We start from the raw sequence: 22,264 nt of genomic DNA, 5'->3' as shown, positions 1-22,264 counted from the left end.
CTCTCTTTTAGATTTATTGTTCTCACGGTGGAGAATTGTAGTGTTAGTATAGTCCATGAGATGACCAGTGGAATGGACATGTTTAGCTAATGCACAGCGGTCAGGAGTGGTAGATAAATTTTTAATCCATTTTGAATCAGTTTTAAGAACAGATTTACAACAGGACTGCTATAGTGAGTTAATTTTTTTGATATTGTCTGATTTAATTGAATAAAATATTTTATTATATCTAATAGATTAAATATGTGAAAATTGCATCCAATCATATTCCAAGATTTAATGATTTCGGTTTTTTGTTCAGTGAGTGATTTTTCTAACTGTTTGAGAACTCTATGATTGGTTGCAATCTCAACATTTAAAAGTTTGCTATCTAACCTGAGGTTTAATTTTAATTTTAGATTAAAACGTTAATGATTGTTTTTGCAAAGTGATGCTATTTTTCATTTCTCACGTAATAAAAAAACAAGTTTTATATTTTATACATCGATAATTAATAAATATTTTTTATTAAATTTTTCTAAACCAAGCGTTACAAAGAAAGCTGCGTAAGTCCGCAGGTATGGCTCATTCCAAAAGAAGAAAGACCTGTAACTCCAAATTTTCTGTATTTTTAGCTATATCCTCTTGTTTTTAAACTCAAAGTTGATATGATTCAGCATGACTTAAAAACTCAAAATAGTTGTTTAATCGTTCTTCTTCAAATGAAAGACATCCGTGGAATCGTTACTGTTTTTAGGATCTCCTGAAAAATTAAGGAAAATAGAGTTCTTGTGTTGTCTACGATATTGTACATTTTAAAATATATGTCTTTGCCAATATTTGCCTGTAATGAAATTGCCACAATTTTTGAGTTGCGTTCCTGGGACGACTTTATTGTACAGGATAGTTCATTCGATTACATAAAATCAACTTTAACTTAGGACTATCCTTAAGAATGTCAGAAAAATCATAGCATCATGTGATTTGTCTTTGAAAGATTAAAGATATCACTTGCAGTGATAATAAAATTCTCCTGTTAGTGATCCCGTAGTAAATCATGAGGCAAAAAAAACAGGAAAAAACCTCATGATACTCTCCTGATATGTTGAGTATTTGGCCTTAAATTTATTTTTACTCTTAATATTAACACCAAATTCTACTATTAATTGACTTATTAATAGTGGTATTTTCTTTCTATTGATCTCCTCTTTTAATATTGGTAACCACATCCTACTGCAATCTGCTTGTGAATTTGCGACGTAATTGGATTCATTTAACATAATTATAGCCACTTCTTTAATTTTTCTCGTTTTATTATCTGTTTATTTTAGGATTATACTTGAATCTCTCCACTGAACTCACTGAATGTTTATTTTTCTATGCGTGTTCGCATATTATTTGAGATCTATCAAATTCTCTATATTTAATATAAGAGTGATGTTCACTTATTCTAACGTTTAATAGTCTTGATGTTTCGCCTACATAAAAATTTTCGCAGGGTATTTTATAAATACAATTCCTTGTTCTTTTTTGTTCATTATTAGGCTGCTTAGTTTTTGATCAAATAGATCTCAATTTTGTTTGTTGTTTTAAATGCTGAAAGAAACACGTGATAAAAAGAGAAAAATCAAAGAAACAACTCTAAAAACATTAAGTTAAATAAATCCAATTAGTAGGATGTGGTTATCCATATTAAAGAAAAAATCAATAGAAATAAAATACCACTATTATTAAGTCATTAACATATCGATGATACATCATTTATATTCAAAATAAGATTCATATAAAATCGGAAATTGTTGTTAATATTGAGCGTAAAGATAAATGTAAAATTAAATACTTACCATGTTGGGATAGTATCATAAGGTTTGTTCCTGGTTTTCCCTCATGATTTACTATGAGATTACTAACAGTAGAATCTTACTGTCATCATTGCATGTGGTTGTCTTTTTGAAAATAAATCACATGCTATGATTCTTCTGACGGTTATTCTTTAGTTAAAGTTGATTTGTAATTTGTATAGTTGTTGATTTCATGTAATCGAATGAACTATCCTACAATAAAGTCATCCCGGGAACGCAACTTAACCTTATTGGCAATATTATCTTAAAGTCATCTACTTTAAAATGTATAAAATATACCTGAATTGTCAATATAAATGAGTCAGATAGAAAGAAAATATTACCAAGCAACAAAAAAAAATTGTTTAATTTATTAATGTTTTGTATTTTGAGAACGATTTTTGAATTTAGAAATCAAAAAGTCAAATAAACTTAATTTTAAAGTAAAATTGTGGCTTATTCCTAACTTTTTCAGTTATTAAATCATCTATGGATGGAGGAGCACAAGGTCTATCGTCGACAAAAAGTGTCTGAACGTATTCTTTCTATCTCTCCAGTTTTGTCTGTCTTCTTGTTCAGTAAGTTCACCTGGTTCAAAAGATCCTACAGACACTGTATATTGTCGTTTGTCAACATTTACATTAAAAATGGCGATTTTTAGTATCACTTATTGTATGTATACAATAGCACTAAAGGCTTTAGAGGCCCATGGCTTAAAAAGTTTGTTCTTTCTTCATTTTCGCTTTCATTTATTTACTGATATCTTCTCTGGCTCGATATGTGATTTTCTCCATTCATTCTTGTTATTCATCTTTCTTTTCTGGCCTTCTAGTCCAATTTCTTCCATATCTTTTTCTACCTCTTGACCATCTATTTTTTGGCCTTCCTTTTCTCTTTTTTAAAGCTATAATGTAGTTTAGTACCCTTTTTGGAGTCCTCGTGTTCGGCAACCTTTCTAGGTGACGTCGCCATCTTAGTTTCTGTGCCCTTATGACTCCTATTATTAGGTTGATTATATAATTCCTTTAACTCATCATTTGATCTCCATAAACCGTCCCTTATTATGCCTCCATATATCTTCCTCAGGATTTTCCTTTCCCATATCTCCAGTAAATTTTTTTCATTTTTGGTCATTGTCCATGTCTCACTGCAGTTTGTTACTATTTGTTGTATAGTTGTTTTGTATAACTGTATTTATGCCTTTCTTGATAAAAACTTGCTTTTCAACATTCCACTAAGAGCATGTACACTTCTATTGCCTGTCACTATTCTAGCTTGTATTTTTCTTCTTTAATGTTAGGTTTACGTGATATTATTGCACCCAGGTTTGTAAATGTTTCTACCATTCCAAATTCGTATGATGATCTTTCTTCTACTTCTACTTTAAACTTTTGTCCATCCCTGAACTGATCATCTGTCCACTGCATACATTTTGTTTTAGTTTTATTTTCCCATTTTCAAGTCCCATTTTCTTTGCTGCTTTACTATTCTCTGTACTATCTCCTGTAGCTCTTTTTTCCTCTTTCCAGCAACACTACATCATCTGCAAATGCCAAAACTTGGTGTCTTTTATGATATATGAGTCCTTCTGTATTAATTTTCGCTTCTTGCATTATTTTTTCTAGGCATAAATTGAAGAGTAATGATGACAAAGGAGCGCCCTGTCTTAATCCTTCGTTTACTATAAATTTGTCCGATGCATGATTGTTTACTTTGACTCTGTTTTCTGTATTCTCTAAAGTAAGATGGATCATGTTACGCAACTTTCTGCTAACTCCCAGTTCCTCAGGGGTCTCTTTTAATTCCTTCCTCTTTATTCTATCGTATGCTTGCTGGAAGTCGATGAATAGCGCTATCGTATCACTTAATTTCTCCTAATCCTTTAAACATTAGTGAAGTCGTTATAAAATACCTTTATAATTTATTTAGGGGCTTCTGCTGTAATATCATATTATATATCATATGATATATCTATGAAAAACATGTGTGTAATTTTCAGCCAAATCGGAGAGGGTAATCCCACCGAGTTGTGTCGATTATTGCTGGAATTACCCTAATACGAGTCCCTTCATGTTAGGTATGATGATGTACTGTTAGGTCTGATGTGTTCCTGAATTATTAATTTTATTTTTGTTTTTTTTTTCATATATTCAACTTTCTTATCGATTCTTCTTAAGTAGTCATAAAAGTTTATATTTATTTTAATATGTCCATTGTGATTAAGCCACAATTGATTGTAATGAAAATTACATTTATAACTAAACAAATGTTTAACGTTTCGATTTCCACTCCAAAAATTGTTTTCAAAAAAAAATTAATTTAAAAATTTTGCGAAAATATAATGACCAACAAATTGTTATTGGTATGTAGGTTATGTTTTTCAAAATTGATAATTGACTTACTTGACCTCAATCTGAGGGTGGTGTTTGTATTTGTATTAAATGTTGCATGTGTATTGTGTGTTGCATATGTATTGTGTATAAATTTTAGATGATATGTCTCCGACTTCCTATTAATCCGCTATTGTTGGTATATACTTGTTATTGACTTATTTTTATGGTATTGGCAATGGCAACCAAAGCCTGCTGCATTCTGATGATGGGTTTGATACTCATTTTTTGCATTCTCTTTCTCTTTTCAATTCTGACCCCCCGGAGGGAGTGTAGTGGTCATCATGATTTCATGTATTATTGTCGTCCTCCAAAGATATCAGTCTCTGGTCATTTCTTTTATTTCCTTTAACTCTTGTAATTTGATCCATCCATCTTGTTGGAGATGTTCCTCGTGATCTTCGGCCTTCTACCTTTCCTTGGATAATAAATCTTTCCGTGTTTTCTGTGTCTGCTTTCATAACATGTCCAAAGTATTTTAATTGTCGGAGATGCACTTTGCTGGATAGCCGTGTGCTGACTTTTAGCTTATTTAAAATGGAAATATTTTCCTGTGGTCGGTTCACGGAATTCATTCTTCTCCAGCAGAACATTTGAGTGGCGTCTATCTTCCTTCTTTCCGCTTGTCGTAGGGTCCAAGATTCATATCCATCAACCTCATTTTTAGAGTTCGTGAAATTTGATAGTCCTTCCATATTTTGGTCCTCTTTGGTACGGCGCCTTTTGCTAGATCACATCTACGTTTTATTTCTTCCCGTAGTGACTCAGTGGCTGTGATCAATGATCCCAAATATAAATATGAGCTCACAACGTCAAACCGGTCAATCGTGGTTAAGTGTGGATGATTGTAATGTAGTCTATCCACTACCATAATCTTTGTCTTTGATATGTTTAACTGCAGACCAAATAAGTATTTGACTTTCGTTTTCAACCAATCGTATAAGATCAAGTAACTCTTCTTGACTATTTGAAAGAAGGGCTGGGCTGTGTCGTCTACAAAACGTAGGTGGTTTATTTTTCAGCCATTTATTGAGATGCCCTTTTGAGAATTCCTTGAACTTCATAATGAGTTGTAATGAACATGAGAGTTGTGGCAGTCTGATATTTCAACCACAACATCAATAACACCTTTATTAACGAGTTTTAATTTGATTATCTTGTTTACTAGCTTTGCTATCTTTTATGTTTTATAGTTGTTCAATGTAATTGGTCCATTCATGAAATTTTCCCTTGTTTACATGTTTTAAATAATATTTACATAACTTCTTCTTCTTCTTAGCCTTCTGTAACCATGTTTGGACATAGGCCTCTCCCAACTCCTTTTATCGGTCTCTATCCTGAGCAACATATTTCCAATTTGTTCCGGCTATTCTTTTAATGTCATCAACCCATCTAATCTGTGGTCTTCCTCTTGGTCGTTTACTTTCGTAAGGTCTCCAACGTTGTATTGTAGTATTCCAACGTTGGTCTTTTTGTCTAGCATTGTGGCCCGCGAAGCCCCAGTTAAGTTGGGCAATTTTTGTTGTTATGTGCTCGACTTTTATTTTGGATCTTACCCAGTCGTTCCTCTTTTTATCTGACAGTCGTATACCTAACATTGCTCTTTCCATTGTTCTTTCTGTTGTGGCTCCAGGTTTGACATCCATATGTCATGATAGGAAGGATGCATTGATTGAACACTTTGCTCCTCAAGTATTGGGGTATTTTGCGGTTCTTAAGTATACAACTAATTTACATAAGAAACATTTACATTTCTTTTGATTTATTTCAAATTGATGTAAGCATAAGCCTTTTTGGCGTAGCAACACTGGCGTAGTGAAGATCTATCAAAAACTAGCCTGGAGTGTTATTGAAACAATCCTAATTAGCATAAATTGCTATTAGCCTAAAATTTATATAAGCTAAATTTATAGTGCACTTAAACGTAAATTTGTGCCAGTAGCTTTGAGTACTGAAAAAGCTTCCACATCGTGGTTAAAAATCACAATGCACAATGGTTGGTGATACAAAGAATCTTCTTGGTTTTGTAGAATAGTTACTGTAAACAAGTAATGACAGTAGATGCATGCAAAAAATCTGAATTAAAAACTCTGAATCAAAATGGTTGCTCATTGTGACACGAGCTAAGGTATAGAAGGATCACAGCTTCAAAAACTTGCGAATCTGCATATTGCAATGTTTTTGATGAAATATGAACTCATTGATGGCAGGTAAATTAGAGATACATAGTGTCCCGTTACAGTGTAACTTTAGATGAAGTACTAGAATTTCTCCTAGAGGCATAGGCACTGTTTTATATAACCTCCTGAGACCTGACTTAATTTTATTTTTATTAAATAATAGAATTTGTATGATTTTTAGTATAAAAACACATGTAAATTTTTCTAAATTTTTATTTTTTTGTTAAATGTAAAAAAATATGTCGATTCAAAAAGGACATCAGAATCGCATCAATACAAAATTATTATTTCCCGTTAAACATAAAAATATGTCACATGATTCACAATAAACCTTTGTTTTACACGTACAACCTGGAAGCTTACACCTAACAGAATTTTTTAACTCGGATGCCATTGCAGGAATGTGTTGTATCTTTCTCATAGTAGAGTTTTGAAATGATGTTCTAGGTATGTACCTGTTTCTAGTTACTAGGGTTGAAATGTTCCCAAAATCGTAATTTTCCGAAATGTTATCTTTAAGGAGCAACTCAAAAACAGCTATTTTAAACTCCAGGAACTTCATAACGGTTTTATTAGCATCACTAAGTTGCTTATGGTCATCTCTGTAGAGATTCCCAGAATTGGCAATCGGAAGGTCAAATAAGTGAAAAATGGTTTTGATTGTCCATTTCTTACTTGTAGCGCTCATTCGATAATAACTGATAATCCTGTCAATTAAATCTATTACCCCCATGGATTCGTTGTACTTTTTTACAATGTTTGGTCTAGGTACCTTAACATATCGGGAGTCCTTTTTTGACCATCGCTTACATTCATCTCAAGGTTCTATTTGCAACGCAGTTAATGCTAGCATAACTGATTTCATATCATATAATCGGACTATGTTAATTTTTCCATTAGATCTTACATCCTGCTCAGAAGAATCACTGTCTAATCGACTCATCACCTTATCCGATGTTACATGAACTGCTTTGGGTATTCTGGACCTCATTATTGTACCAGTTAAAAAAATATTTTTGTTTAACATGTACTCAAGTAATGGTAAGGTGGTGAAATATTTATTAATGAATACATGTGTTTGTTCTAATAATGTTGTAGATAACTTAATAACTGCCGATGGACCAACACCTAACTTCTTAACATCATCATCATTCTACAGAAATGTATTTTTCCGTTAATCCGTTAATATATGTATCGAAGTCTAAAATTAATACTTTGGGAGTGGCGCAGACAAAATTTTTTAATCCTTCTGGATTAGGTTTACCTTGAACAAATTGTTTCATGTTACAATCATGATTTGTTATCATTTGTTCGTCAACAGCAACCTCACTGTATCTTAAAAGTATCAAGCAACCTCTTCGTATTCTTTTAACTAAAGACCGTATCTTAAATAATTTGTCAGAGTTTCTTTGATCTTAAGACACATCAGCGTCAATAACCACTTTTAAATTGCTTCTGATTTGAAAATATCAATCTATCACGTGCCGTAGCTTGTGCAATACTGTTGACCTTTGTTGTCTCAGCCGAAAACATTCTAATTTATACTTTTAGACGAATAGATATTCCAAAAAAAATTTTCACCTCAGCGTAACGTTCAAAGGTTTTCCGTTTTCTTGCAGAAATTTAATATTTGTACAATTACAAATATTCTCAAAATCTGAATCATCAAAATACATACCGACGTAGTTTTCAACTTTCATCCAATTTTGCTTCTCGTGGACTATCTCGACAATTCCAGTAAAAGTCTACATGCTAAGGAACAAAACCCCCCATTTTGTTCCATGTATTTCGGTTCTTAAGCCATTTTTCGTTCATTGAGTGGCACGTTATCTAATTCATCTTTGGATGGTTTTTTGTGTCTTATTTATCAACTGTATATTAAGCCAAACGTGATTACTGAGGCTGATACAAAGCTGTCATCAGAGTTTTCAGAATCTGTCACGTCTATATTTTCCAGACATTCAAGAAGAATTTCATGGTCAACTTCGGGTCTTAAATATTTTTATTGCCAAAGACAGCTGAAACAAAAAAGTCTAATATAGTATTTTATATAATATGCTGTTTAATTTGGTAATTAAAGCTACAATAACTGTAGTTTCAAATTAATTTATTGACGTTTCATGCATAATAATATTTTATGTATGCTTAAGGACCAGACGTCCATAAAAACGTTTAGATAAAAACCCTGCTTTAGATTAAAAAACAAACTCAAAATGGTTTGCTATGACAACTACATCTCATAATTTATTTATAATATCGAGCACCATTTAAGTTAATAATCTAATAAACTTAGCTACCTTCTTCTCTTCTTGATGTGCCTATCCGTTACGAATCTTGGCGATCATCATGGCAATCTTTATCTTATCTGCAGCAGCGCGGAAAAGCTGCACAGATGTTGTATTGAACCAGATTCTAAGGTTCTTTAACCAAGATGTTCTTCTTCTTCCTGGACCTCGTTTTCCAAATATTTTTTCTTGTAGGATGGCTTGAAGGAGAGTATATCTGGATTCATTTCGCATAATATGTCCGAAGAACTGTAACTTTCGAGATTTGATGGTGGTCAGTACTTCTCGATTCTTATTCATTCTTCTGAGGACCTCCTCATTTGTGACTCGGTCAGTCCACGGGACCTTAAGCATTCTCCGATATAGCCACATCTCAAATGCTTCCAGTTTTCTGCACATATCTTCGTTCAAGGTCCACGATTCAACACCATAAAAAAGGACAGAGAAGACGTAGCATCGCAGCATTCTTACTTTTGTATCAAGAGAGAGGTTGTGACTCTTGAAGAAGACCCCCATTCTTTATTTATTATGGTGCCGAGGTCGTTGTAGTGCGTCACTCTTTCTACAGGGGATTGGTTGACGTAGACTTGATCTTCTGTTATTCTTTTCTTGCTAATTATCATAAGCTTCAGTTGTTCGGTAGAATTCAAATCGATCGGACGTGTGTAAATTATCGGCGTTAATAGTATCGATAACAAAACTTTTTTCCTATTTGTTTTGTTGTTTTGCGATAAACAATTAATTTTGGTGAAACTATAGGTGTTTTTTCATAAAGATGAGTGAATTAAATGGGGGCAGCAAGCCCCCCGACCCTCCCCCTTATGATAAAGATGAAAATCAGGTTGGTATGATGGAATTTACAAATATGGAAACAATTTCACAAAAACAAGAGAACCAGAATGTAAGTACAAATTTAATGTCTAATTCTTTGGGAAAAAACGATAATGGTTCTAACGTTAATGAGAAGGTAAATAATAGACAGGTTTATTTATATACAAATAAAGATACCGGACCATATCATGTTTACGTAGAAAATTTCTCGGGATCTTTCACCGGTAAGTTAAATGCTTTAAGAGTTGGTGACATTATTCTTTCTGCGTTTCCTGAATTGGACTCAAAAATTACAAATATTGATTCTATTGGTCGTAATAGAATTAGGATTAAATTAACAGACTACAAAAATGCAAATTATTTAATAAATCAAAAAAATTCATCAGTATTTGTTAAAAATAACTTAGAATTGTATATACCTAAATTCATTCTGTTCCGACAAGGGATAATTAGAGATATTGATACCGAATTTTCTGAAGAATATGTAAAATCAAAAATTAAACAATATGATAGTCATTGTAACTTTGAAATTGTAAACGTTCGGCGAATTAAACGCAAACAGGAAGTAATTGAAAATGATTCAAAAAAAATAATTTACGTTCCCACAAAATCGTGTATTGTTTCCTTTAAATCTCAGATATTGCCGCGTTATATTTCAATAAATAAAGTTATTAAAGAGGTTGAACACTATACACAAAAAGTTTTAATATGTTTTAATTGCCTCAGATATGGGCATTTAGGTAGTCAGTGTAAAGGTCGCCCAAGATGTGGTAAATGCCAAGAGTCACATAATACAAAAGAATGCCAAATAAATGACTATATCCCAAAATGTTTCAGTTGCCAAGGAAATCACTATACAACAAATTTATCAGTGTGTCCAGAGTTTAAGAGACAAAAATTAATTAAGGAAGCTATGAGTTTTTCCAACATAAGTTTTTTTGATGCCAATAAACAGGTTCCCAAAACTTCCTATGCAGATATTTTAAATAAAAGCAATACGAGCCATCCATTTGACTTACTTGTTCAACCCACTTCTTCTACCTATTTACATTCTAGTTCTTCCTCTACTTCTGTTCAGAATATTCCAAAAGTCAACTCCTCTAGAAAACAATTTGCTTCCCATTTGCTTTATAACAGTAACTCAAACGAATTAAAAGATAAATCTAATAAAAGGCCAAGGCCAAATACTCCTGATCCATCTGAACAGATCAGAAAAGAGATTATTTCTCAGGTTAATGTTCCCAGTACTTCGGGAGGAATATTAAGTAGCCCTCAATACAAAAAAACAATTATCACAGATCGACAGTCAGAGGTCCTAGATCCTAGTATAATTAATGTAATTTTAGAATTGGTTATGAAAATTGTTAATTCTCTACAACAAACAAATAATTTAAATGTTTCTAAATCAGAAATCATCCAACTAATTAGTAAACATGTAAATCCAGATGTGTTATCAAATTCGCAGACCTAAACTCAAAATTAAATGTTTTGCAATGGAACTGTCGTTCGGCAGTTTCAAATAAAGTAAATTTAGAATTTTTACTCCATCAAAATCAAATTCATATTGCCTTATTATCGGAGACATGGTTTAAGCCTGGTTTGTATTATAACTTTAAAAACTTTAATTGCTTTAGAACAGATCGTATAGATGGATATGGTGGGTCAGCTATTTTATTGAAAACAAATATTAAATGTCAAGAAATTAGATTTAACATAAATATTCCTATTACATACACATGTATTTCCTTTAAACTACCATCAACAAATAAAACCATTCATCTTGTATCCCTATATAATGAACCGAAAAACAAAACAACAACACAGCAATGGCTATCCTTTTTTAAAATTATACCAAAACCCTTTATCTTGGGAGGTGACTTTAACGCGCACAATGTCGCATGGGGCTGTGAAGTTGATGACACATCTGGAAAATCATTGTTGGATGCTATCGAGCAGTGTAACCTTGTATTTTTAAATGACGGTTCACCCACTCTTGTTCCTTTAACCACACATTCACGAGCATCTGCAATAGATCTCACAATATGTACTCAAGATATTATAGCGCTACTGAATTGGAATGTTTTACAAGATCCTCATGGATCAAACCACCTACCCATTATCTTTTCAATTTATCACCCAAAGGGAAAAGAAACCAAGAGACTACACAAAATCTGGAATTTCAACAAAGCAGATTGGAATTTGTATTCATCACTCTTTACATCTCTAAACCAACCCAGGACGTATGGTGATCTAATTGAAAATTTCTACTTCTCAGCCAATACAGCAATACCACAATACACGAATATTACCAACCAACATCACATTCCAAAACCTTGGTGGGATAAAGCGTGCCAGGAAATTGCCCGACGCAGAAAATTAACTTATATTAAATATAAGCAAAATCCCACAATAAGTAACCTAATAGAATACAAAAAGATGGACGCATTAGCGAAGAAAACCTTTAAGGAGAAGAAAAAGAAAAACTGGAGGGAGTATTGTGAAAGTTTGAATCAAAATACTCCCATTAAGGAGGTATGGAGGAAAGTAAATTGCTTCAAAAATCGCAAACAATCCAATAAATTACCTATTGACCCGGACGAACCATGGATAACAGAGTTTTACCAAAAAATTTCTCCAGATTGGGTTCCGAATGATATTACCAACTCCATAGCCACTGTTTCTAGAGATAACCTTTGCTTAGATCGTCCGTTCTATCTATGGGAACTAAGAAGGGTCCTCAAACAAAATAACAATACTGCTCCTGGTAAAGATAATATATCTTATTCTATGATTTCTAACTTGACAAATGAACATAAAATCCATCTACTTCATATTCTAAATAATATTTGGCAGAAACAAGCACCAATTCCAGAAAGCTGGAAGGAGTATATTATAATACCTATAAGAAAACCTGGCAAACGTGATGACGATCACAATTCATATCGCCCAATATCTCTAGCTTCTTGTCTTCTTAAAACCCTGGAAAGACTAATTAAAAATAGATTAGAGCATTGGTTAGAATTTAATGACATTCTCCCACACTCCCAATTTGGTTTTCGCAAGTTTAAATCCACGCAAGATGCCATAACTTCTCTCGTAACAACGGTTCAAGTCAATTTCACGGAAAACTCATCTACTGCAGCTGCATTTCTGGACGTATCATCTGCTTTTGATAATATAAATTTGGATATCCTTGAACAAAAGTTATTGTCAGTCGGGATACCTATAGGTATAACATCCTTTTTGAAAACTTTGTACTCAGAGAGATTGATTTACTTAAAAATCAATGAGAAATTTTTTTCTCCTCGACTGTCCAATATAGGCCTGCCGCAAGGAAGTATTTTAAGTCCACTTTTATATATTTTATATAATATAGATTTAGAAGTCATTGTTCCTATTAACACAAAAATACTACAATTTGCAGATGATGTGGTACTCTATTCATCAGACAAATCAATCGATGTTTCTAAAAATAATTTAACAACAGCTATTTCAACAATACATGCATATTATGAATCAAATGGATTAACATTATCAGAATCCAAAACAGAAATCTGCTTCTTTTCCAGAAAACATAGAATTCCAGAAGGTTATATAAGTTGTGGTCAATTCAAATTTCCAATTAAAAACTGTATCAAATACCTAGGAACTTATTTAGACAGAAAACTTTTGTGGAAAGACCATATTCAACATATCATTAAAAAAACCGAAAAAGCTATGAATATCCTAAGAGCTTTCTGTAAAACAAACTGGGGTGCAGATCCCAACATTAGTTTAATGTTTTATCGATCTATGATACGTCCAGTTTTCGATTATAGCTGTCACTTGTATGGAAACGCATCGAACACCCATTTAACAAAAATTGAGGTACAGAAAAATAAGTGCCTACGCTTGTGTCTTGGGTATCTGAAATCTACACCAATTAATGTAATGGAAATTGAAGCTGTTGAACCGCCATTGAATTTACGGAGGCAGTATCTTACCGACAAATATATAGCTCGTACCATTAGCAGAGACCAAGTATTTCTTAAAGATATACACAATCTGGCTGTTTTAGATTTGACTAAAAGGTATTGGTTTAAGAAAAAATCTCCACTCGTGGCGGTAAGCTATAGAAATCTGTCTAAATTCAAAGAGGTACTTTATAAGGGTCATCTTCCACCAGTTTATACTGAAAAGCCTCATGTACTGTTTTCAATAAAAATCAAGACCGAATTTCTCAATGATGTCCAAGGCCCCATGTTTAACGCAGAAATTCAGAAGAAATGGCCTAATTATTATTATATATTTACTGATGGTTCAAAAAAAGGAAATAACACTGCTTGCGCAGTATACCAACAGAATTCTGGACTACAGCATAAATATAAGTTACCTGATGAAGCCACCATCTACACATCCGAAATGCTGGGTTTAAAGTTTGCTCTTTCTCACGCTTTAACAAAGGAAATGAAGAACTGTGTAATATTTACAGACAGCAAAAGTGCAGTAGAAAGATTATGTGTAACAAATAAATCCAAGCAATTGACTCACCTTGATACAGAGATTTTAAAATTGTACTACGAGGTTTCAAAGCTCGGAGGAGAAGTTGTTATCGCATGGATCAAAGGCCATTCTGGGATAATGGGTAATATAATAGCAGATGCTCTGGCAAAAGAAGCATTATCAAGCGGAGAAACCATAGACAACAATATTTTACCGGTGTCAGATATAGATGTATATAATAAACAGGACGGAATCAGAAAGTCAGTCATCCTTTAAATATTGGCAACCCACACTTCTTAAAAAAAGGTGGTTTCATTCAGAGTCCAACAGACGTTTTATTAAAACTATTAATAGGCTAAGGTCAAATCATGCTCTAACACCTTCAAGAATGTGCAAAATGAATTTAGTAGACACTCCAAACTGTACTTGTGGTAAATATGGAGATTTAACACATATTCTATTAGAATGTGTAAACCAACAAGGAAACATTACGTGTTTTTATGAAAACTTACGAAAATTAAATGTCTGTTTCCCATTTCATATAAATGAATTAATTTTCTCTGGAAACGTTGAAATCTATAATTGTATTTATCAGTTAATAAGGAATTGTAAATATAAACTTTAAATAATATAATTTACTAACCATAGAATTAAGATGAAACTTGTAAGCAATTTGCGAACATACCAATCATGTAATAAACCTTTTAATACGAAAAAAAAAACAAAAAAAAAAATTAAAAAAAAAAAAAGAAAAAATATATATATATAAAAAAAAACAAAAAAAAGATGTAAAACAAAATTATTACAAAAGATGACCAAAACAAAATAAAAAATATTTATACATATTACATACAATATCAAAAAGTAATATAACGAAATAAAAAAAAATAAAAAAAAAAAAAAAAAAATAAATAAAAATAAAAATAAAAAAAAAAAAAGAAAAATAAAAAGAAAAATTAAAACTTATATTTAGTACTAACTCGAACTCTGATTGTTGTTCTGTGAATACAAATTACAAAATAGTCTGGTCAATTGGCTATGCCAAGGCCATAAAAAAAAAAAAAAAAAAAAAAAAAAAAAAAAAAAAAAAAAATATCATAAGCTTTGTTTTCTTAACGTTTATATTGAGTCCATATTGTTGACTGTAATACATGATTTTATTCATAAGAACTTGTAGGTCTTCTAAGTTGTCCGCAAATACTATGGTGTCATCTGCATATCTGATGTTGTTTAGCCGGCAACCATTTAGTAGAATACCTTTTTCAGTTTCGTGCAAAGCTTCGATAAATATTCTTTCAGAGTACAGATTGAAGATTAGAGGAGATAAGATACAGCCTTGCCTCACTTCACGCATGATTTTCACATAGTCAGTGTGTTCACCTTCAACTCTGAGATTTGCTGTCTGATTCCAGTAGCTACCTACTTACCATCAATTGTTTTTCTGCAACTGCTTGCTCTGTTTGTGACTTGATATTTATAAATAAGATAAAATGTGATCTCAGCAATACGGCGCGCTGTTGTTAGGTTCACTAAGTATGTATACACTATACACTACGATGGACCGTAGGACTAGGCGCTGTAAATTTAGTTCTTGCCAAAAAAACTATATAATATTTAATAGTAAATGTCCAGTCTAGTTGGACATCAGGTCTCTTTTCTGTAGGATAAATCACTACAGTAAAAGCTAAATAAAGTTGCGTGCACGTCACCAAGGTCGTAACTCTATTGTATGTGTGGCTACATTTCTATAGAAAAGTGTTTGTTACTTTAGTTTGCTAAAAAAGCACTTCTAAAAATAACCCGATCAATAAAAAAACTTTTGTAAAAAAATAATGTATATATAATATAGCTTTTTTGGATTTAGACGTCCCTCATTGTAAAATTTTGTGTTGAAATGTTCATGAAGAAACCACCAATTAATGACGGATTATTAGTCACTACCAGAAATATTGTCATGTTTCAATCAGTGTTCTGTGTACTTTTGTACTCGTGGTATCATCGATTTTTAAGGTTATCTCGTGAAAAACATTTATTTATTTGTCAAAATGTCCAAACAGCTTAATAGTCGATGCAAAGAACTTCATGATGGCTTCATTAGTTAACTATTTTTAAGAAGAAAGGAATAATAATGGCCCTGTGTTACCCTTAAACGCTGTGTAAGATGTAATATGCGAATAAAATATCAATACTTTACTTTACAAAAAATTGTATTATTTTAGCGTGTAGCTGCTGCTTTAAAAATCAGTGTAAGAACAGTAAGCAGCATATGTCAAATGCAGAAAAAAGGTGAACAGTTCGAGTTACCAAAGAAAAAGCGTTGTACTAATAAACGAGTAACAAATACAACAACTTTAAATACAAGCTCTATTCGTGATACCATTTACAATATGTACCAGAGAAGTTAGTATGATTATAACAAATATACATTTAACATAATTTTATTTCTGTATGCTTTTAGAACAGCACGTAACGGTTCAATCATTGTGGTCCCAACTGAAAGATAAAGAATTATTTAATGGTAGTACCACTTCTTTAAAAAGGTTACTCAAAGAACTTGGGTTTGAGTGGATGAAGGATAGTCCACGACGAGGACTACCTAAAGTTGTTTGTAAAACATTACAATTCTTGAGAACTTATAAAGAAGCGAAGGATGAACATATATACCAATTCGTGTTTCTCGATGAAACTTGGATATTTCAAAATAGGATCATTGGTGATTCTTGGAAAAATAAAAATATAAAGAGTGTTAAAACCACTAAAATGGATGGCAAAAGGTTTGTTGTATTAACATAAGTTGTTATATGAAAAGACGTATCGAAATTGCCAGGGCCACCTTCATAAATATGAGGAAATTCTTCTGCAACAGAGATATAAGCATCCCTCTACGATTAAGAATGCTAAGGGGCTACGTATTGAACACGCTATTATACGGTGTAGAGGTCGGGACTCTCAAACAGAACAACAAAAAATATTGAAAGTTTCGAGATGTGGTGCTACTGTCGAATCCTGAAGATAAGTTGGGTTGAAAGAGTCACAAACTTTGAAGTAATGCGAAGGATAGGAAAAGACTCAGAAATTTTGTCAACGATCAAACGAAGAAAACTCGAATATTTGGGTCACCTGATTAGAGGACATAAATACGCATTACTACAGAATATAATGCAAGGAAAAATAGAAGGAAAACGGAATCCAGGTCGTAGAAGAATGTTACGGTTGCGTAATTTGAGAGAATGGTTTGGCTGTACCACTAATGAACTCTTTAGGTCGGCTGTAAACAAGGTCAAGATAGCCTTGATGATTTCCAATCTCCGATAGGAGTGGAACAAGAAGAAGAAGTTATATGAACATTTAAATAATATCATTGCAGATATATTATACTCCATGCTGGAAATGTAACCGGATCTGTAGAGGGTGTTAAAGCAATATTTTGTTCAAAAATTCTACATTGCTAAATTCTAAAATTCTAAATTTCTTGAAATGGTTTGAATATCAGTTGCTGCAAAACTTCAGAATCCTTCTCTAATTGTACTTGATAATGCACTTAATCACAGTATGTTATTGCATAAAACTCCGAATGCAGGATGGTCAAAAAGTGTTATTGAGGAGTGGTTGACAGAAAAAAACTCATCATATTCCCATATGATGTTCAAAACAGAACTGTTGCGCATCGTTTCTCAGTAAATATATAGATATAATCTTACATATAAATGTCACTTATTTTAAACATTTTTTTAGAAATAAACCACAAACCAAGTATATAGTGGACGATATGGCAGAACGGTATGGACACAAAATTTTACTACGTCTTCCTCCTTACCATTGTATCTTTAACCCTATTGAATTAATTTGGGGCATAGAGAAAGAATATTTGATCGTCAAGAGAGTGACACTAATGTGGAATCAGATTCAGAAAATGTTTAGTTTTAAAATTCAAAAAAAAAACAAAATTGGTTACTTTACTAATGTTTGTATTTTGAGAACTATTTCCTAAGTGGAAATTGAAACGTCAACGTTTAGTTCGTTGATGTTTTTTTGTCATGTTTTATCTTTGAAAATACGTTCATTACTAAAAAATATTTTATTTTATTGCTTGTGGTTTTATTTTGATTATATTTATTGTTTGGTAACTCAGTAATAACCTTACCACTTTTATTGAAAAATTCCTCACTTTGTGAAATCTATTCATGAATGTATTTACCAAAAACAAATGAAAAAAAAAAACACCCATTTTCAAATTCTATTTAATATAGTGTGAAATTTGCTACCTTCACCTTTTTTGTTCATTTCAGTTCTTTTCTGTTAATTTTTATACTTCATGAACCATCTGACAACGCTGCAAATGTTCACAATGATGACGTGAACGCAACTTTTGTATAATAATTTGGCTTTCACTGTATTTGAAAACTGAAGATATGTATAGGGGAGGGTGTTGCACAGCGAAACATGTTCCACACTGAAACAAAGAGATTTTAAAATTCAAATACCGCGCCAAATCAACGCAACCTTCGCTTCAGAAAAGTTCCCGCCGTCCTCTACTTGTTAACTTAACCTAACCTCAGTGTGTGTAAATCCGCCGTTCTGTTGAGACGAAAAAAATATTGTTTTTCTGGTTCCAAGTAAATTTTAAGTGATATATTTTCAACCCGGTAAGACTCCAATTATTTAATTTAATATTTGCTAAGAACTTTGCGGGGTAAGGTACATAATTGATTGATGATTTCTGAAATTTGCGGCATTTTGAATGTTTTAGGTTAGGTTGTTAAGTTAATTGTTGGGAAAAGTGCTTAATGGTCCAGATTGAAACAAGTCCATGTGGGGCACAGTGAAACATGTTTCACTGTACCCCATGACACATGGAACAATGTTTTAATTATTTATTTTTTAGTTGTCATCCAAGTTTAAGATGGCTCGTAACCGTAAGAGCAAAACAAACATTGGCACTTTCAGTCAAGAGCAGATGAAAGCAGCTGTGCGTCTCGTTGTTCAAGAAAATCTGCCTAAGACACGAGCAGCCGAATTACAAGGTGTTGCCTATGTTACTTTGTTTAGGTAAGAAATCAGATGCATTTAAGTAACTTTTTCTGTTGTATGATGCACTATTTTTCATTTCTAAAAATAGTTTTTCTTTTATTTTAGGTATGTACGCAAAGTTAAAGCGAACCCCGATTCAGACACTGTTTTTCGTCCCAAATATGATGTGAGGTTAATTTTTACACATGATGAAGAGAAAACCTTAGTTGACTATATTTTGACCTCTGCAAAGATGTGCTATGGACTTACTCCACTGGAATGCCGCTAGCTTGCGTTTGAGTCAGCAATAAAAAACAATAAGGAAATCCCTAATAATTGGAAAGAACAAAAAATGGCAGGTAGAGAGTGGTATTTTGGCTTCAGGAAAAGGCATCCAGAATTAAGTTGTCGAAAACCAGAAGCTTGTAGTTTATCCCGTTCTACTGCGTTTAACAGGCACAATGTTTCAACTTTTTTCAAAAATCTTGAAACAGTTCTTAAGCGTGAGTCTCGTTTTAGTGATGGCAGTAGAGTCTTTAATTTAGACGAGACTGGAACCACCACAGTTCAAGCTCCTCCTAAAATTCTTGCCAAAAAAGGTATGAAACAGGTCTCTCGATGTACTAGTGGGGATAGAGGGGTTCTTGTAACGACCTGCAGTATCATTTGTGCTGGTGGTTATGCCTTATCTCCGGCCATGGTATTTCCCAGAGTTCATTTCAAGGAAATTATGATACAAGATGCTCCAGCTGGTACGTTGAGATTGGCTGCTTCTTCTGGATGGATGAACAGGGAATTATTTCCGCAAGTAATGAAACATTTTATAAAATATTCTTCTAGTTCTTGTAACAACCCCAGCCTTCTTATCATGGATAATCACGAGAGCCATTTGTCAATGGAAACCTTGGATCTTGCAAAGTCGAATGGGGTCACAATATTGACACTACCTCCACACTGCTCAAACAAAAAGCAGCCCTTAGATGTAGCAGTATTTTCATCGTTCAAGGAGCATTATAACAATGACATGCAAGGTTGGCTTCTTAATGACCCTGGTATTCCAGTAAATATTTTTCCTTTCCTCATGTCGGCTGTAACAGGCAGACCAGAAAATCATTCTGAACCAACAGTTATTCAACAGCCTGAGCAAGAAACAAAAAAACAGCAAGGCATCGAGGGAACTGATGAAACGCCAGCAGAAAATAAAACCAATAATAAATCTTCTTTTGTTTCTCCACAAATCTTTCGAGGATTTCCAAAGGCACAAAAAAGAAAGATTCAGAAATCTAGAAGGCAAGGAAAAACAATTATTGCGACTGACACTCCTGAAAAGGACGAACTAGCTAAAAGGGAATTGAGTAGAAAAAAAGTAAACCAAACAGCTGTTAAAAAGGTGACAAGAAAAATTACAGATGATGATTATGACGAAGAACAAGAATGGCAGGAATCATCAAGTGAAAGCGACTGGACACCGGAAGATCCAATTCCAGATCTTACTGAGGAATTAACCAGACCTCCAACTAAAAATAACTTCGTTTTGGTACAGTTTACGACCAAGAATTTGATTTACTTTGTTGGGAAAATATTGAACGTTTTGGGAAAAGATGAATTTGAAATTTCCTTTATGAGGAAAAGCGCAAAAGTAACTGGCAAATTCTTCTTTCCTACAAATCCAGATATTTCAGTTGTTCGGTTAGAAGATATTAAAATGCTTTTACCTCAACCGATTCTTTCTGGCTCAACGTCAAGACAAAATGCCTACATGAGTTTTGAAATTAATTTTAACAATCATGACGTTCGGTAAAATATATCTAATAAGTTCATTTAGGTCCTAGTGAGTAAAACTTGTATGACACTACATATTTTACATTAAACATATTTTTGTTTAGAAAGTATTTCATTGTACCCCACCGATAGTTTCAGTGTGCCCCATATTTGGGGCACACTGAAACAAATGGCATGGTAATAAAAAAATAATAAAAGATAATATTATTAGGTAATTCAAACCAATCGCTGCTATAATGACAAGTAATGCCAGCGTAATGGACAGCGTTTGAATAGCTCAAATATATTCAAAGTATTTAATTTCACTTTGAAAAATAGTTTTAATGTTTTTAAGTCTATTTATATTTTTTTCTACGTTATAAAGATCTAAATTATTAATATAAGACATAAAAAATCATGCAAATTCCCTATTGTGGCAAAGAAATTCCTATGGATAAATAAACGAATTCAACACATTTGTAACACAGTGCTGTAAAAATTTGGTCAGGGAACTATAGAACAAATTTAAGTAATTACCTGCTGGGTTGTCAGAGAAGAAACTAGCAATTGGTTGGGACCAATCATCCAATTTCCGTTTTCTTGGATTAGATTCCATCATGGCTCTCAGGTTTGACGTTAACGTATTCCGCTGTTCCTCTGAGAGGTTACTACCTTTTCCCGTATAGGGACATGCGTCTGGATTATTCAATTTGTCCTGCCAATTCTTATTTCGCCGAATGAGATGCCCCTTTACATTTGACGGCCTAAAATATATTTTTATTTATTTAATTTTCACCGTTTATTCTCTACTAGATGGTGTCGCATCACCCTACGCTTACCCGAATATTACAGGAGGATCAAATACGCGTAATTTGTTATGTATCAATTTTATCGACATCGGCTGCTTTAGAACAACAGGCAAGACACCTGGAATATCTGGGGTAACTGGGGTATCTGATACCCCAGTAGCTGGGGTACCTCGAAAAACAGAAGAGCCGCCACTAGCAACGGAACCGGAAGAGGTTTTTTCCGACTCTGGGTATATTATTATATCCGGCGTTTTTGGTAGCTTAGACGATTCCGTCAGTTTATTCTCCTCGCTCGTATCATCTGTATCTAAAATTATATTTTGTAATAATACGAATTGTAAAAGGATTAGTTCCAAAAATACCTGATTCTATATATGTAGTAGATATATTCCAAATGTCCTTGTCATTAGTATCATATAAATCTAAAAATATATTTTTAATAATTAAATCATTAAAGTTTCAAACGCTCAAAATTTGATTAAGTATAGGGGAAGTGTGCCTATGTTGGACCACTTCCTATGATGGACCCCCTGCTGTAATTTCAAATATGGCGCGGTTACATGCACATCGCTGGTTGCCGCTTGCGCTCGAAGTTTGTAGTTTAGTATTTGCAAAGTTTCAGACCCGTGGCGGTTATAACAGTAAATTTGTGAAATAAAATTAAAATTTGGCGTTGCTGAGCTAATAAAATTTTTT

At 33.0% G+C, this 22,264-nt stretch overlaps 2 protein-coding genes across 5 annotated transcripts in view; one reads left to right on the top strand and one right to left on the bottom strand.

Annotated features, from left to right (window-relative positions):
- Positions 1-22,264, top strand: part of LOC140447600 (uncharacterized) — a 44,924-nt gene that overhangs the window by 16,675 nt on the left and 5,985 nt on the right. For 2 of the 3 annotated variants that reach the window (XR_011951611.1, XR_011951610.1), the window contains exon 2: positions 12-173. Coding sequence is in view for 1 of the 3 variants with exons in the window: in XM_072540350.1 (XP_072396451.1) it covers positions 19,351-20,799 (1,449 nt within the window). In the remaining 2 variants the exon portion in view is untranslated. Of the gene's footprint in view, positions 1-11; positions 174-18,873; positions 19,038-19,124; positions 20,865-22,264 lie in introns of those variants that run through there. The other variant, XM_072540350.1, reaches the window with a different exon arrangement.
- Positions 232-22,264, bottom strand: part of LOC140447599 (uncharacterized) — a 36,050-nt gene continuing 14,017 nt past the window's right edge. The window contains exons 9-12 of one of the 2 annotated variants that reach the window (XM_072540348.1): positions 21,931-21,990; positions 21,599-21,875; positions 21,297-21,523; positions 232-742 (exon numbers count right to left, since the gene is read on the bottom strand). In XM_072540348.1, coding sequence (XP_072396449.1) covers positions 684-742; positions 21,297-21,523; positions 21,599-21,875; positions 21,931-21,990 — 623 coding nt within the window. In that variant the 3' untranslated portion in view covers positions 232-683. Of the gene's footprint in view, positions 743-7,988; positions 8,409-21,296; positions 21,524-21,598; positions 21,876-21,930; positions 21,991-22,264 lie in introns of those variants that run through there. The other variant, XM_072540349.1, reaches the window with a different exon arrangement.

The sequence above is a fragment of the Diabrotica undecimpunctata genome, chromosome 8 (assembly GCF_040954645.1).
Source record: "Diabrotica undecimpunctata isolate CICGRU chromosome 8, icDiaUnde3, whole genome shotgun sequence".
Lineage (NCBI taxonomy): Eukaryota > Metazoa > Arthropoda > Insecta > Coleoptera > Chrysomelidae > Diabrotica > Diabrotica undecimpunctata.
The sequence above is the reverse complement of the archived record's forward strand: the minus strand, read 5'-3'. Positions and strand labels throughout refer to the sequence as shown.